This window comes from Coregonus lavaretus (genome assembly GCF_964263955.1).
Source record: "Coregonus lavaretus genome assembly, contig: HAP1_SCAFFOLD_1228, whole genome shotgun sequence".
NCBI lineage: Eukaryota > Metazoa > Chordata > Actinopteri > Salmoniformes > Salmonidae > Coregonus > Coregonus lavaretus.
In genome coordinates, this window is record NW_028166059.1 from 763 (window position 1) to 18,448 (window position 17,686).

Below are 17,686 nucleotides of genomic sequence, written 5' to 3' on the forward strand. Positions count from 1 at the left end.
AGTCAGGTATAGCCGAAGATCGTCTGTAAAGAAGTTTATATTCATGTTTATCAATACGGATACCTGTTACGTTTGGGTCCTGTCTAATTATTTCTGCAAGCGGTTCAATTGCCAGTGCAAACAGGAGGGGAGAGAGGACATCCCTGTCTCGTAACACTGGCACTTCATATACAGTATCGTTGCATAACAGTATGACTTGGCAGTTCTCTCACCCTGATAAAGGTGTAGTTCTCTTTCTCCTCGACAGACTCCAGGTTCCTGAGATTGGAACAGTAGTCCAGCTGTATGGGACCAGGAAAAGTTACAGAATCACGACCAGGAAATGATGACAACTTGGAATTCTGCAGTTACATAGTGTAGTAGTCAGGGTGTGCAGGAAATAAGCTTCACTTTGTTGTTTTTTAGCGTGTTTTTTAGTTGTTTTATTGCCACATACACCGGATTGGTGCAGTGAAATGTGTTGTCAAATCAAATCACATTTTATTGGTCGCATACACATATTTAGCAGATGTTATTGACGGTGTAGTGAAATGCTTGTGTTCCTAGCTCCAACAGTGCAGTAATATCTAACAATACACACAAATCTAAAAAAGTAAAAGAATGGAATTAAGAAATATATAAATATTAGGACGAGCAATGTCAGAGTCCAAGTATAAATATGGACAGCTGGACTACTGTCATTATGGACAGTATATGGATAGAATATGTAGTATATCTGAAGAATACGTAGGATAGAATAGTATATGTACAGCAATAGTTAAATAGGATAGACCTTGACTAGAATACAGTATATACATATGAAATGGGTAAAACAGTATGTAAACATTCAAGTGACCAGTGTTCCATGTCTATGTTGTACCTTGGCTGCAAAGGGAAGGAGAGGGCCCAGCTTGAACAGGGCTTGAATCTGTAGTTACAGGAAAGCACATTTAGCTACTACTCACATTGTCAAAGTTGATGATGCGCCAATCTGGATGCCTGTTGACTAGGGAGCAGGCAAAATGGGACCCACTGTAATGGGAAAGAACTACAGATGAAACATGTATAGTATGCAATAAAATCCCATATTTTACATACATTGTAGATTCAACTGGCTTATTTTCTGTAGTTTAAGTCTTTGTCAGAACACTACTGATTGTCATTATGATGATGATGATGATTTGCTAACTGTTACTTACATGAAACCTGCCCCTCCAGTCACCAGGACCGTTTTGACAAAGTCCATCCTCCCACAGCCTGTTGATGTCTTCTCACAACTTTTCTCCTGGATCTTCAGTTTTCATTGAAGCCCAAAGGCACTCTCCTAGTGACATAAGTTCTGCCGACTTTAGCTAGCTAACTAGCTTACCTGTGCTGGAGAGTGTCTTATTGTTGAGTAAACAAGAGATAATCTAATAAACTATATGCGGGAAGTGATTGAGGCCATTCTAAAGCAAAGCATATCGACAACACGTTAACGAACAGTTAGATATCGTTATTCAGATGTTTGTGTTGTCACCAGTTCATGTCAGAAGCAGCTGATACTGTACAAACCACATATGCAAAATGTAATGTGGAACTTTTGCGACAGTCTTATTTCGCTTTACGGCAATGTTGACACGTATCCGAGGCCTGCGTTGAGTTGGTCCGTTTGGGTGCCCACCCTTTTATCGCTCTCTGATTGGCTCACAGCTTTGACGTAGTCGGAGGTCCTTCTATGATTAGGTAAAACCTAAATCAATCAAACGTTCAGTGCAGATGGAACTCACCCTGGTTTACTAGTCCATTCATTGTTGTTGTACAATCATCTTCTTTAGCTCTATATTGATAATTAGCTTTTTGGAGACAATGTATCCGTTAATGTTCACACTTACAGCCTTCTTACTATTCATTCCAGCTACATTTGGAAAAACTGTGTCGGGAGTTTTCAAGAGCGATGCAGCCAGGGAGCAGAATGGACAGTACATCACCAAATTCATGTACAGCGGTAGGTGCAATTTAGCAGTTTGAAGCTAGCGACACATTCCGGTGGAGGCTTGTGTGGATGGATACACATGCACCAAGATGACGTGATGCATTTTATTATTGGGATGTTTTATATAGACTGTAGTTGCAATGCTAATGTACATAAGGAAGTAACAGATCATGTGTTCTCAGTCTGGAAAGTGCTAATCTCTTGCATGGTGTTATGCATCATTGTCTCAGAAAGTATTTTCTGTGTCCATTGCAATCTTAAACGGGAAATCGTGGGAAGATGTTTGTTGAGTTGGGTTCAAAGATCAAATCACATAGGTCTATGCAGTCCAGACCCATGAGCATCGGCAATGTCATTCTGTTCCCCGGTAGAACATGTTGCCAAGTGTGATAGCCAGGCAGTACATTAGAATCAATAGAGCTCCTTCGCTTATCACAGATGGTCAGCATATTCTGTAGGTTAGAATGAAACCGAATTCTCTGAAAGGTGGATTTAGTGCCCTGTCAGACCTCTTCCCTCATTCCCTCTTTCTCTCTCTCCTCCCCTCTACTTCCACGACCTCTTCTTCTCACACCCTCTCGTCTCTCCCTCCCTCCCTCTGTCTCTCTCTTTTCCAGAGGGTAGTGGTCTGGTGGTGTGCAGGCTGGAGAACGCTCCCCTGGCCACGGAGAAGGAGTCCAGACTGCTGCTCTTCCCAGAGATGGAGGAAGGCTTCGACATCGACAACCTCAGCTGCCACGACCGCCTCTCCAAGGCACATCTCTCCAGTGAGTCTGTCTCTGTGACTGTCACCTACAGCTGAGATTGATTTACTCAAGGAGTCACATGTATTGTTTGTTGTTTGCATTCATGTCATGTAAGTCCCGCTGGCTCGTAGTAAACATGCATTCATAAACAAGAGTCATTTGGGGAAGTGGCATAAATGCCATCAGCCATGCATTTACAGGACATATTCTGAATGTACTTGCAGTATGTTGCGTCTGCATGTGTAACCGACTAGTTATCAAACCTTGGTCGTCTGCATGACTTAAGGCCACATTAGCCCTCTGAGCGAAAGCCTAGAGCTTGTCTCCCTCCTAACATTGTTTCCCTCTCTCTGGTCAGTCCGTCTGAGTGAGGAGGAGCACAACCAGAGCATCCCCCACCTTCACTCCCCCACGGCCTGGATGGCCCTGTATGCAGACCGTTACACCTGCGGGGAGGGGGGCATCATCCCTGCCCAAGGGGACCTGACCTTCACCATCCTGCTGTTCAACCCTGACTCAGCAGGCAACCCCCTGGAACACTTCAGCGCTGAGGAGGCAGGTCAGTACCGTACTGTACGGCAAGGTAATGGGTTCAATTCCTGCAGGGATCACATGCACATACTTTAATATATGTATTTGTTGTACTATAATGGATGAACGTGTCTGCTAAGTGTCTGCTAGTCATAACACACAATATTATACTTCTGAATTGAAGGTATGACTAAGTGTCCAGACAGGACTGCACTGAATGCTTGACTGATTGTGTCCTCCACACCCCTACCCCCCCTCGCCCACCCTGACCCACGCTCCTCCCTACCCCACCCTCCTCCCTACCCCTGACCCACCCTCCTTCCTACCCCTACCCCTGACCCACCTTCCTACCAGGCCTGCATAGTTTCTACTGCCTGCTGATCCTGGCCTACTTTGTGGCGTCCTGTATCTACATACAGCCTCTGTGGATGGCCCTGAGGAAGGGTGGGCCCATGCACACGGTGCTGAAGGTGCTCTCCACAGCCCTGGCCCTACAAGGGGTCTCTGCCCTCTTCAACTACATCCACCTGGCCAGGTGAGTGAGACTTTGTCCCAGTCATTGTCACAGTCACCTTTCAGCAGCCCTGCTCAGGTTTACATCAGTTACTATATTACAGGATTATCCTGTATTTCAGGATATTTGGATGAGTGAATATCAGTCTTGTTGTGTAAAAACACACACCTGTCTTTGTCTTCCCACAGGTATGCCAGGGACGGAGTGGGCATTCCTATCATGGGCAGCTTGGCAGAGTGTGAGTGTTGTATTCTCACTCTCTCAATCTCTCTTGCTTCTTTCTTTGCATTGTCTTTCGTTCTTCCGTTGTGACTGTGTTGCCTGTTGTTGTTCTCCCCTGCTGCAGTCTGTGACATGGTGTCCCAGGTGTCCATGCTGTACATGCTGCTGAGTCTGTGTGTGGGCTGGACCCTGAGCAAGAACAGGAAGCCCCAGAGCAGACCTCTGCAGTGGGACTCCTCCCCCGCCTCCAAAGCCCTCGCTATGGGAGGGGTCGCCACACAGGTCAGAGCCTCATCAGCCTATCCATGACCTCTAACCCCTTACCCTGAAATACTAAGCCCTGACTGTCACACTAACTTCCATTTCACTGGATACAGTAGCTCCTACTACTCACACTCTAACCTCTACCTTGCTCACACCATCCCCTATCCTGACCAATACAGTAAGCCCCTATCCTGACCAATACTGTAAGCCCCTATCCTGACCAATACTGTAAGCCCCTATCCTGACCAATACTGTAAGCCCCCTATCCTGACCAATACTGTAACCCCCCTATCCTGACCAATACTGTAAGCCCCCTATCCTGACCAATACTGTAACCCCCCTATCCTGACCAATACTGTAAGCCCCCTATCCTGACCAATACTGTAACCCCCCTATCCTGACCAATACTGTAACCCCCCTATCCTGACCAATACTGTAACCCCCCTATCCTGACCAATACTGTAACCCCCCTATCTTGACCAATACTGTAAGCCCCTATCCTGACCAATACGGTAACCCCCTATCCTGACCAATACAATTTCCCCTTTGGATCAGTCAATAAAAACACATTCAATACCAATGACCTAAATACCTTTCCACTGACTCCCTGTCTGTGTCGCTGCTAGGGGGCGCTGCTGCTGTGGGAGCAGTATGAGGAGACGGAGCACCACAGCTACCACGCCCAGCGCAGCATAGCGGGTCTGTTACTCATAGCTCTACGTATCATCCTGGCCCTGCTGCTGGCCTCTGTGCTCTACACAATCATCAGCACAGAGAGGAGCGCCCTCAAGAGAGACTTCTACCTCAGCTTCGCCAAGGTAGGCGTAGAAATACAACTCATGAATAGCTGGCAACCCTTTCCATGTGTTTATAGTGTCATCTACAGTGCATTATAAGATTTGTTATTCCAGTCTCACTAGCTTGTTTCTCAGGGTTGTTTTATCTGGTTCCTGTGCCACCCTGTCCTGGTCCTTCTCTCTGTGGTCTTCAACGAGCATCAGAGAGAAAAGGTGAGAGAAACAGTCCACATAGATATATATATATATATATATATATACGGTGTATTCAGACCCCTTGACTTTTTCCACATTTTGTTACGTTACAGCCTTATTCTAAAATTGATTAAATAAAACATTTTCCTCATCAATCTACACACAATACCACATAATGACAAAGCGAAAACCTGTTTTTATAAACTTTTGCACATTTATTAAAAATAAAAAACAGAAATACCTTATTTACATAAGTATTCAGACCCTTTGCTATGAGACTCAACATTGAGCTCAGGTGCTTCCTGTTTCATCAGAGAGAAAATGTGAGAGAAAAACACTCCATAGAGATATTGTACTGACTCATTCTGAAGGTTTTTGGTGTTGATGTTTGTGTGTCTAGGTGGTGACAATCGGTGTGATTATATGCCAGGCTATCTCGGTGGTGATCCTCTACCAGCTTTTCCTGTCCCGTAGCTTATACTGGGAAGTATCTTCTCTCTCCTCTGTTTCACTACCCCTCACCATGTCCAGAGGGGGCCGGGGACGCTACTGACCCCGCGCGGAGTGGGAACATTTTTACTGCGAAGGGATACACTGTGACACCTGCAGTTAAAGGGACACACTTCCACTCCTCTCAGCTCACTCACGGCGAAGGTGCCCCCAACTGACGGGCGAGGAAAGAGAGGAGGAAGACAAGGGAGGAGAGGAGGATGGGATGAAGAGAAGGACGTAGGAAGTTCACCCACAAATATAGTAGAGAAAAGTAATGACGGCCTGCTCATGTAGCTGGACAGCACACTTATGTAATACACTCCCAAACAGGATGAGGGAGATCTGAGTTTAAGCGCACATAAAAAAGTATGTATGTACATTTGACTCATTTGTTAGCATACAACTGATGCAGACACATGTAACTGTCAAAATAATGGAAACACTTGAGTAAAGGAGAGATACAAAGTATATTGAAAGCAGGTGCTTCAACACAGGTGTGGTTCCTGGGTTAATTAGGCAATTCACATCCCATCATACTTAGGGGTCATGTATACAAATTCTGGCTGCTGTGGCCCCATAGGATGACAATGCCCCCGTTCACATGGCATGAGTGGCCACTGAACAGTTTGATGAGCATGAAAACTATGTAAACCATATGCCATGGTCGTCTCAGTCACCAGATCTCAACCCAATTGAACACTTATGGGAGATTCTGGAGCGGCGCCCGAGACAGCGTTTTCCACCACCATCAACAAAACACCAAATGATGGAATTTCTTGTTGAAGAATGGTGTCTCATCTTTTCGCATCTAATCTATGCCAAGGAGCATTGAAGCTGTTCTGGCTCGTGGTGGCCCAACGCCCTATTAAGACACTATGTTGGGGTTTCCTTTATTTTGGCAGTTGCCTGTATGTTAGTCTTATTTACAATTGTAGTATGTATGTGTGAAAATGTGCTTTACTGTTTTATTTTGAATGTCAAACTTGGGCTGGATTTGATGTCTCTCTTTCATTTTCAGATGGAGTAAAAGACTCCCAAAATGTTTAATAGGTTTATAATAGATTACAACGAAAGGTTACTGATTGTCGAATTCCCTGTTAAGTCTTATTCATTGCCGATAAAGATATCCAGGCGCGGACTGAAATAAATTAGTTTACCATTGATCGATAGACATATGGATCCATTTTCAGTGTGGCAAATCTCAAACCAATAAGTATAATCCTTCCTCTGATCTTAACTCTGTCAGAAATAGAAAGTTGGGTTGGTTTTTTACAGAGTTGCTTCACACCGTTTTACTGCGGTTTCATTCCATTGTCGTCTATTGATAATTCTTTCTGTGAGGTTCAGGTTCAGGGTGTGCTGAAGCTATTACAAAAATCACATGGAACTCTTCATGGAATCTTTTTATCATGCCCAGCACTACAACACTGCAGCTAGTTGCATGTGTGATAATCGTATTACTATTACTATTTGTGTAATTATTGAATTATACTTGAATATGAACGCTTGCTCCAATGTCAGACAAAACAATACCAAGATATGTGCAATGTTTAAATGCAGCTTTATTTTCTTTATCAATCCTCACAAGTGCCTGAGAAGACAATCACTTTGCTAGTAGACAAGGTCCCTGTGTTTGTCTGTATGATAAGATGGGTTTCACGTTAACATACATAAACAGTCTGATAGTTAAGTTATGTGGAGATATTAGGGGACAAAAGGTCAACAGAGCAGTGACTGTTTAATGTTCCTATTAAGCATGTTTATAAGGCTGTTTAAATTCATTACTGTATACTTTTGTAAATAAACATTTCATCTATTTAGTAAAATAAGTATCGATATCAGATGCTGATGCAATACTAGAAAATGTCCCCAGGGGGCAGCAGTTCTCTTGATCTGTTACAGTAGCTACTGTAGACCAGCGTTTCCCAACCCTGGTCTTCGAGTACCCCTAACAGTAAACATTTGTATTGTAACCCTGGACAAGCACACCTGATTCAACTTGTGAACGAATCATCAAGCCCTCAATGAATTGAATGAGATGTGTTTGTCAAGGGCTACAACGAAACTGTAGTTTTGGGGGTACTCGTGGACCTGGGTTGGGAAACACTGCTGTAGACTACTCTCAATCAATGCACACTCAAACCACAGAAGTTACCAGTGTCTTTGCTCAAACTGCCTACATTCTCATTCAACAATTAAACGCATGATAATTCAAACATCAAAGGATAAACCAATACATGTCACGGTTGCTAGGAAATGCCACCACGATGCTCCACCTTGAGTACACAAACAGTTTTCCACTCCACTTCCTCAAACGGATCTGAGGCTAATAACATACACTGATAACATCAGCGCTAAACTGAGTAAGTCTGACTTTATTTCGGTAGTTGCTTGCAGATAGATGATCATCTATGGTTGGTCATTGGATTCTGTCAGTCTGCTATGGATTCCAGTATGTAACACTAAATAGGCAAATATAATTATAAGCCTACACAACACAGTGGAAGTTGTGGAAACAAGTTGTGGAATGTGGTTAAACTTCCCCAGACTTCTAAACAGTAAACAGTAGAAGGGAAGGGTTGTGTTAGTGATGTCTCTCTACCTTGTTTCCTTGTTGGTCGTTTCGAAGTCACAGTCAGTTAGCTGGTTATAATCCTCGTTTTCTGGATGCTCTTCTTTCACTCATTTTACCTTCATGTTGCAAGAGATCATACAGTAAACTAATATGGCCGTGTTTACACAGGCAGCCCAATTCTGATCTTTTTTTCACTAATTGTCTTTTTGACCAATCAGATCATCTCTGAAAAAGATCTGATGTGAAAAGATCTGATGTGATTGGTCAAAAGACCAATTAGTGTAAAAAAAAAATATCAGAATTGGGCTGCTTGCTTAAACGTAGCCTATATGGCACTGAACCTTAATTAAAACCATTTGAGAGTGGTGGGCTATTAGTGACAACAAGCACTAGGCCAGCAGCAAAGTAGTGCCCACTCCCACACCAGTCCCAGTTCCATACTGCTGTTTAACCAGGTGCTCCTGTGCTGGTTTACACACATCAGTGGCTCCCTACAGACCAGACCATGGCGTCAATCTTGGGTCTTTTCAGGACACCGGTTACCCACTGGGCTATTTCTGACCTCAGGCACACCAGGACACTGTGGGCTGAGGAGGATGAATACACACAGGACTTATTTTCCTGCAATACCACCATTAACTCCTTTTCTTGCATTATGCAAATAGTCTGACAGCAGGAACGTGCTTGGGCTAATACTGTAACATTCATTTGCACCTTTTTTGACTCTACCACAGAAAGTGGTACCGATTCAGGCAGTATTATTCCATTACAGGGGGGACTTCTAATATTATTCTGTCTTCTATATCTAGGTCCGGTTGAGAGTAGCGTAGCTGGCAGCCTGAAACCACAGGCAAAGATGGACAGTATTTCTGTTAGTTGTCTTTGAAATACTTATTTTAATTCCTTCTGAGTATTTTGTAATGTGACTTACACTGAGCTGAACTACACTCCAATGTATTTTGTATTTTCTAAATACTGTAATTTGTATTGTCAAAATACAAAATACTTTTCTATACCATTTTTGATAGCAGTTCACATTTTTTGGCCCCCCTTTCTGATAGCACTATGGTGTGATACAATTGTCTGCTAAATGAATGAATGGGTATGCTTTTAGGATAAACAGAAAAGGAATAGAGCTAAGCACAGGCAGTCCTAGAGAAAAACCTGGTTCAGTCTGCTTTCCAACAGACACTGGAAGACAAATCCACCTTTAAGCAGGACAATAACCTAAAACGCAAGGCCAAAAATACACTGGAGTTACTTACCAAGGCGACATTGAATGTTTCTGACTTAAATCTGCTTGAAAATCTATGTCAAGACTTGAAAATGGTTGTCTAGCAATGATCAACAACCAACTTGACAGAGCTTGAAGAATTTAAAAAAGAATAATGGACAAATATTGTACAATCCAGGTTTGCAAAGCTCTTCGAGACTTAGCCATAAAGACTGATTCTAACATGTATTGACTCAGGGGGTTGAACACTTATTTAATCAAGATATATTAGTGTTTTATTTTCCATTAATACATTTCATTTGTTGTGAATTTTTCTTCCACTTTGACATTAGTATTTTGTGTAAATCGTTGACAAAAAATGGCAATTAAATCAATTTTAATCCCACTTTGTAACAACAACATTTTGAAAAAGTCAAGGGGTGTGAATACTTTCTGAAGGCACTGTACCATACCAAACGTAACATATCATACTAGATTTACGTTTCCTTTGTTACGTCTACCCCTGAGTCCAGGTTGGAGTACCACCAAGGTTGGAAATTTTTGTTCTAGCCCAGCTCAAGCTGATTCAATGGGCTGGAACTACTCTCCTGAGTGTAGGCCACCCCAAAACCCAAGTTAAGAAACACTTCTTTAGATGTCACAAGTAGACATATTACATATAAACTTAGATGTCACAAGTAGACATATTACATATAAACTATATGGTATATGTCACAGGTTGAGATCCCCTCCTACAAAGAGAAGTAGATGAAGAGGAACACCCCCACAGAGCAGACCAGCACCAGGCCCATGTTGAGGATGAGTCTGGTTCTGGGGGTCTCCTGGAGCATCTCCTGCAAAAGCCTCTCTTCCTCCTGGGCTGATCTGGGTGGAGTCTTAACCGGCTCCTCCTTAAACCCACAGAACCACTCTAGAACCCTCACACACCTCCCCTTCTCTCCTCCTCCACAGCAGACCACCCAAGGCTCTTCTTGGTCTGCCTCCATTCTGGTGCTTGAAAAGGTCAGGTGGTCGCCATTTGGGAGATTAGATGGAGCCTCCATATGGGATAAAGCCTCCACCCCATTGACACCGTTATGGAGGTCTTTGGGCGTCTCCTTGTCCATGCAGCCATTCCCATTGACATGGGTCTGAGTTTGGGGGTTCAGCTTGCTCATCTCCTCCTCGTCTCTCTCTATGTTTGGGGTTGTGTTTCTTTGGCGTAGCCCCCAGAAGGTAGTGGTGCGGACCTGCTCTATGCTCGGTGGAGGGGTGCAGAGGCTAACCACCACAGTCACCAGTCCTGAGATCCAGAACAGCCCGGCTGCCACGTACATGAAATGGACATCCTTGACAAAAGATGGCCGCTCGTCCGGCTCGTCGCAGTGGGGCTCTCTGTAGACGAACGCAAGCACCAGTCTCGTGGCGCCCAACGCGAACCCCACTATGCCACCCCAGAATGCACCAGTCTCATTGCAGCGCCGCCATAGGACGCCCAGCAGGAATAGTGCGGCGATGGGCGGGGTCAGGTAGTCGGACACTTCCTGGATGTAGTAGAACATCTGGCCTCCCTGCATCTCGATGATGACAGGAACCCAGGCGACGCTGATAACAACCATGAACACCACGAACACACGCCCCACCACCATCAGCTCCCTCGATGACGCTCGCTCGCGCGCCATTTTGTAAATGTCCAAGGTGAAGATGGTGCTGGCGGAATTGAAGATGGAGTCCAGGTCGCTCATGAGCGCTGCGATCATCACCGCCATCATCAGGCCACGCAGACCCACCGGCATGACGGACATCACCAGGCGAGGGTAGGCTACGTTAGAACACCCAGCCCTGGATCCACACACCTCCATGCAGTGTTCTGGGCTGATACACGCCAGCTCATCTGCAAACAGGATGCGGGAGATCATCCCGGGAATGACGATGATGAACATGGGCAGGATCTTGAGGAAGCCGGCCATCAGTGTGGAGCCTTTAGCGTGGGAGATGCTCCGTGCGGTTAACACCCGCTGGACGATGACCTGGTCGGCACACCAGTACCAGATGGAGGCCGGGGTCTGGCCCAGGAGGAAGCCCGGCCAGGGGAGGTCCTGGTCCAGCGGGCCCCGGAGAATGCGCAGGGAGTCGGGCTTGGGCTCCACGTGGCAGGAGGGGATGTAGGTGAAGTTGGAGGATGCTAATATCGCTGTGATGTTTGGTCTGGCTTCCATGTACTTGGTCCGCACCCCTTCCAGGCCGCCCACTTTTACCAGGCTAATGGCGGTCAGGCATAGCGCGCCGCCGATCATCAGGAACGCCTGGAGGGTGTCGGTGTAGATGACCGCAACCAGGCCCCCTGTGACGGTCAGCAGCGCAGTCATGGTGATGAGGAGGATGATGGACAGATAGAGGTTCCAGCCCAGTGACTCCTGGATGAAGAGCGCTCCGGAGTAGAGGTCCACAGAGAGCTTGGTGAAGATGTAGAGCAGCAGAGACAGAGCAGCGAAGTAGACCTTGAGCCGTCGGCCGCCGAAGCGCTTGGCCAGGTACTCAGGCATTGTGTAGACCCCAGAGTGGATGTAAACAGGGATGAACACCCAGCCCAGGAGCTGGAGGAGCAGGAGGGCATTGAACTCCCATGCGGCGACTCCAAACCCGCTGGCCGCCCCGGACCCTGCAAGGCCAATGAAATGCTCGCTGCCGATGTTGCTGACGAACAGAGAGGCACCAATCATAGCCCAGTTCATTGATCGGCCGGCCAGGAAGTAACCGCTTACAGTGCTCCGATTGGCTTTCATCATGGAGAAGAAGCCAATGGCAAGGACCAGAATGAAGTACAGCACCACAACAACAATGTCCGCCACCTCCATGGTGGTGGGAGTCATCTTGGATAATACTTCTAAAGACAGTTATTGAGGAGTTACGTGATGTGGTTGCTTTAGTGATCAGTGCCCTTACAATTTAACTACCAGTCTTTCAGTTGATTATGAGAGATTCTAAGCCGAGTCGGGTCCAGTTCAGGTTTTGGTGAGGTATTCCCACAGCAAGGCACCCTAAGGGTTGACGGCGAATACTGTAAGTTGGAGGTAGCAGCTCATCTGTATCGACGCTCCTGCAATAGAGCACAAACACAAGCAAACAGATCAGTGTTGGAAAACCTGTTTTAAATAAATGGAGATAGAATAAATATGAAGATATACAGTACATCTAAAACTGTGTTTCCCCAATTAAATAGCGGGTCAAGATAAACTGGTTTTGAGTTGTGGCAAATATATTTTAATTAAGTCGTGGCTGGGTCCTGGCCAGGAACATTTGTTTCGCTGACTTGGTGGGCCACTAGAAAACTTCAAAAGCTATAAAAGGGTCACAGTGAAAAAGGCATTTGGGAACCACTGATCTATAACACATAGCTAACAGTATATTGTGAGTTTTGCACAGTCACGCTTTATTTCTCAGTTTAACTGACGACTACTCCCCTTATAGCTATGTAAACATTCATCCAATTTTAACATGTAGTAGCTGGATCTGCTTGTGGCAGATATTTGTTGTCTTCAGGTTTGACTCAGATTTATGTCCAACAGTTCCGTAGGGTGTTGTTTGTTCCTCTGGGTTATTTTGGAGAGCTACATGTCACAAAGGTATGGATGTGTCTGATTTACTGTAATCCCAAATATGTGCTCCTTCCACAATCAATATCAAATCAAACCAAATAAAATCAAATACCTCTGGTGTGTGATTGTAATACAGGGTTTTAGTGGGACAGTTAAAGCCTTACAGTGCTATTGACATAGGGATGTGTCTGTTACTTACAGTGATTCTAAATGTGTCCAGGCAAAGCCTTGCAGGGCTACCATACCACATTTAAATTGGAGGATAACCATAAGCGAAAGACTTGACAGACAGTAAAGATGAATAAGTTTAGGACGTTTTTGAACTAGCATTAATTCTGATCCAAACTTTACAAAAGTGTTATTAAGGCTCATCTTTCTCTCTGGCTTTATCTGGTGATTCCAACATTATGATAGACAGAATATATGATTGATTAGCAGTGTTGATGAGTAGTGAACTACATCTAGTTCTACTAATAATGTAACTACATTTACTATATAGTCATTTAACTACATTTACTATATAGTAATTTAGTTAAATTTACTATATATTAATTTAGCTACATTTACTAGTCATACATTTACTAGTCATCTAATTCTCACTTGAAACATCGTTTTTGTGTTTAATAGGCTAAATTTCACATTCTGTAAACATCTGACTCCAGAATTATCTGTTATTGCAATTTGTAGTCTATGATGTTTCAGATTTAAATATGAGAATTTTTCAAAGTAGTTTGGATGTAGTGAACTACTTTTTCAAAGCAACTTCAGTTAAGTAAACTATATTTTTATCAAGGGTATATTTAGTATAGCTTAATTTCTTCCAGTGTGAAGTAATTGGTAGCTTGGTAAACTCTATTGTCAGAGAAGTTTCCCGAACACTTTTGATTAGAAGTGCCCAAAGGTCCCTAGACACTGGACCTCTCCACTGAAATTGGAAATTCAGTGGCTGCCTCAAGACACCATGTGGGAGAGCTGCTAGCAGGTATCGGAGGCTTTATTTTCCAGGGGACTTTCTGGGGGTTTATCTTTGAGTGCAATTTGTGTGTGAAATATTTTGCCTTTTCTAACCAGTGTGTAAAACCTATTATTGCACATGTACTTTTGCAGAGTTTTTCACTATCGAGTGCGAGGAAGCACTCATTTTAAGTGGGTGAGAATGTCACAGGTGTGACTTATTGGCGTGTTTAACCTGAGCAGCATTTCTATTGGTTAATTGCCTGGTCATGTGATCTAAATGATACGTATTTAAAACACCTTGTTTTTGATCCAGGCAGCTGCCCAGAAGCATGGTGGATCATTGTTTGCTGGAAGCTTATTATGGCAGGCTGATATCTTTGTGCTGTGAGTTGTGCTACACTGACTAAGTCTAGATGAAGACGGACACCTGCTTGATGTGGTCCTGTGCCCCTTTTTGTTTGCGTCTGATTTAAATTAACGTTAACGACAAATATCGAAATGAACATAACTGAATTGTGAAACCAAATTGAGACTGCGCCGGTACCGAGAACGTGCTGAAACTGATAGAACACTATGCCTTACAAAATAATTGTTACTGTCCCTTTTTGTCTGCCTCTTGCTTCACGCTGCCTACTCAACTAAGACCTAGAACCTGTCACTTTCCACCTCGTGACAAACGCACCACTGTTTTGAATTTTTCTATAGCCTGACTCCATGCATTTAATTAATTATGACATTGTTTGTAACGCTTGCACTTACCATTTCCAGCAGCCCTTCTCGGACTAATCTCTCCAACACCGGACTCGCGGCATCAATCACGCTCTTTCCTAGGCAGGTAGAGTAGGTCCAACTTTTTTCACAGGTTACATTCCAATTTTGGTTTGACAGCATAGTTCAATTTCTATGAACACGCCCCCATCTTTGCCTATGGCGTAGATGCACGCCTCAGCTCTAGCCTCAAGTTTTACGCATCATTGGTGAGTTATTAGTCGGTTTCCATCCACTTGGCGACCGATTTTCATGCGAATATTAAAAAATCCGCATAAATAAAATATGCTCATTTTGTCATCAGCGATGTTCCCATCAACTGTACTTGTTGATGAAAGGTCTGTGCGTGATGACGTAGTGCGCGCAGGTAAATTCCCATGTACCGAGTAAAAAAAAAAGTTAAATAGGTGTCCATCGCATTTTCAACTCTACTGATGGTTTCGTCACTAAAAATGATGCATTATATAGCGAACGTGCCCACTCGTATTGGCACGTGCGCTCTAGCCAACAGCTCATTCCGACATTTCTTGATTCCTTTTATATACAGCTATATATTTGTGTACTCTACTTGTTAGATAATTTACTTCTAGGTTAGGAGTTAACATAAGCATTTCGCTGCACCCGCTATAACATCTTCTAAACCGTCTACTTGACTTAACGTTGATTTGATGAGTTCTGCAAGCACTTCCTTATACGTCAATATGACTTAGAAGTGTGTATGTGCTCAGTGGAGGTCAGGTGCACACTCCAGGGGTGCAACACCTTTGGCAATTGATAGTGTAGTATCGAGTCAATGCTGGCAATTATTGCTGATAAACAAAGGAGTCCGCTCATACTGAACCTTTGATCATAAGTTTTATTCATATCACAAGATTTCAGCATGAGTTTACAGGTGTCAAGATCACCCGGAGAACGGCGTCCCAGATTGCAATGGCCGCTCTAACCTCTTCGTCGTTTTTACCCAGTATATATAATCTTCCCAAGATATGGGTGGCTCCCTCTACTGTCCAATCCCCTGTCTACAACACACAGACTTCTCTGTCCTATCCGGGGTGTCACACTAAAACCGGCTCTCTTTCTGCTAAATAAACATCCTTTCAGGTTCCACTTAAAAACATTAACAAAGTCATAATCTTCATATACTACAATAGTTTCAAAGATGCATTAAATTAAAACTCTTTCAGGGGTAGGCTACAACATTCTTCAGTTAGTCCTGCACATTACATCCAATTTGATGTTTCTTAATAGCCCTATCTGCAGCCAGCAATGACAAACCAGCCCATGTTGTTGCTCTATTAGTTAAAGGTTCCTGTTTAGAACACTCTCATTCCCTCAAAGAATGGCTTAATCACTAAACCAAACATCCTTTAAGTACATTTGTCAGACGCTCTTGTCCAGAACGACTTATAGGAGCAGATTTTTCACCTAGTCATCTAAGGGATTCGAACCAGTGACCTTTTGGTTACTGGTCCAACGCTCTTAACCACTAGGCTACCTGCCAGATACTTATAACCAGAAACTGGGTGATGTTCACTTTCACTTGAGTCATTTTCTATTAAGGTATCTGTACTTTTACTCAAGTATGACAATTGAGTACTTTTCCTCTGTGATCCTTGGGACGTCTGTACCCTAACCTTAACCCCTACCGTAACCCTTACCTTAACCATATAAAATGTAAACTTCAATGGGGTAGGGCCGTCCCAAACCCTGATAGCACGGACCCTGATCATTGCTGGCTTTGACCAAGACAGCCATTTTCCCATGGAGCTGTGTGTGTACATCGCGGAGATCCATGCAATAAACTGAATTTGATCAAACTGTCATTCACTGAATTTATGTGTGTGAGTTTACCTCATCAAAAATAATGCAAGTTTGCTACGATATTAATAGCAGCTACAAAGTTCGAGCCAATTTAGTTGTGTATCCTCTGTCAAGTGGTCTGGACCTTTATTGCACTGGAGGCAGAGTCCTGTAGGCTACCTGCAGGGTCGCTGGTTCAATCAAGTCCCACTCTGGCTCTTCACTCTCAATTGCTACAGTTGTACTGTGTAAAGACATGCTTTACATTGCACCCAAGGGCATTATAATCTGCAAATGCATTGACAAATAAAACCCTGATGATCTCTTTGGAAATCTTCTTTCTATGAGCTTTCTGTCCGTCAAGCATTGTACTTGCTTTATCTTATAGTTTTTTCATCAGTCTTGATGGTGATTTTGTCAGTTGTGATTCTGTCAGATGGTGATTTTGCAACATTCTAAGTTGCAGATAGAAACTCTTACCCTGGTTATGAGTTTATCTATCTGATGAAGGTCTGATGTAGTGTCTAGATAGACACTAGGTGGCAATGTTGCATTTCTAACAATATAAAGTCAAACCTTGAACGTCAATGTATGCAAATACTGGTAAATCGCTATGAAATGAGAACAATTTGAATGCGGCAGACAGGAAGCACAAACAGTAAGATACTATTTTTAACTTAACACGGTTATTCGGTTACGGAAACTAAATGTCTGTTGAAACGATAGAGATCTGGCTCTAAGGTGAAGAATAGAAGCCAGGTTTTATAGGCGCTCCAGTCCATATAATTAGGAATTAGAATACTAGAATGGACATTAAACTTCTTACGATGGTCCAAAGGTCAGCCATGTTGGTCAGGGAGTTGGTCAACCATGGTTTGCCAGTGCTGTGATAAGATATTGTGTAAAATAATGAATTTGAATAATTTATCTGCACTATGTTTATTAGCTTGCTAGCCAGCCAATTTTAGAGGAATGATTCCATAAATCCTTCAAATTAACTGCTAATATGCCATTCAAACAATGCAGCCAATCCACAGCCATACACTGGCTGAAATCAGT

At 43.7% G+C, this 17,686-nt stretch overlaps 2 protein-coding genes and 1 long non-coding RNA gene across 3 annotated transcripts; 1 reads left to right on the forward strand and 2 right to left on the reverse strand.

The window, feature by feature from the left end:
- Nucleotides 1–200: 200 nt before the first annotated feature.
- LOC311115165 lies at nucleotides 201–1,541 on the reverse strand. Its single transcript, XR_014611197.1, has 3 exons — nucleotides 1,179–1,541; nucleotides 945–1,011; nucleotides 201–281 (listed from the first exon to the last, which is right to left on the reverse strand). It is a non-coding gene; the product is annotated as an uncharacterized lncRNA (long non-coding RNA).
- A 188-nt stretch (nucleotides 1,542–1,729) lies between these two features.
- On the forward strand, nucleotides 1,730–7,537 carry LOC311115163 (integral membrane protein GPR180-like). The gene is made up of 9 exons (XM_084190367.1): nucleotides 1,730–1,966; nucleotides 2,572–2,721; nucleotides 3,059–3,259; nucleotides 3,586–3,766; nucleotides 3,934–3,983; nucleotides 4,092–4,249; nucleotides 4,858–5,049; nucleotides 5,164–5,241; nucleotides 5,624–7,537. Exons 1-9 carry the CDS (start codon nucleotides 1,828–1,830, stop codon nucleotides 5,774–5,776), a joined length of 1,302 nt encoding a protein of 433 aa, XP_084046493.1. The 5' UTR covers nucleotides 1,730–1,827; the 3' UTR covers nucleotides 5,777–7,537.
- A 2,221-nt stretch (nucleotides 7,538–9,758) lies between these two features.
- LOC311115164 (sodium/myo-inositol cotransporter-like) lies at nucleotides 9,759–15,768 on the reverse strand. The gene is made up of 2 exons (XM_084190368.1): nucleotides 14,819–15,768; nucleotides 9,759–12,603 (listed from the first exon to the last, which is right to left on the reverse strand). Exon 2 carries the CDS (start codon nucleotides 12,374–12,376, stop codon nucleotides 10,256–10,258), a length of 2,121 nt encoding a protein of 706 aa, XP_084046494.1. The 5' UTR covers nucleotides 12,377–12,603; nucleotides 14,819–15,768; the 3' UTR covers nucleotides 9,759–10,255.
- Between the last annotated feature and the right edge of the window lie 1,918 nt (nucleotides 15,769–17,686).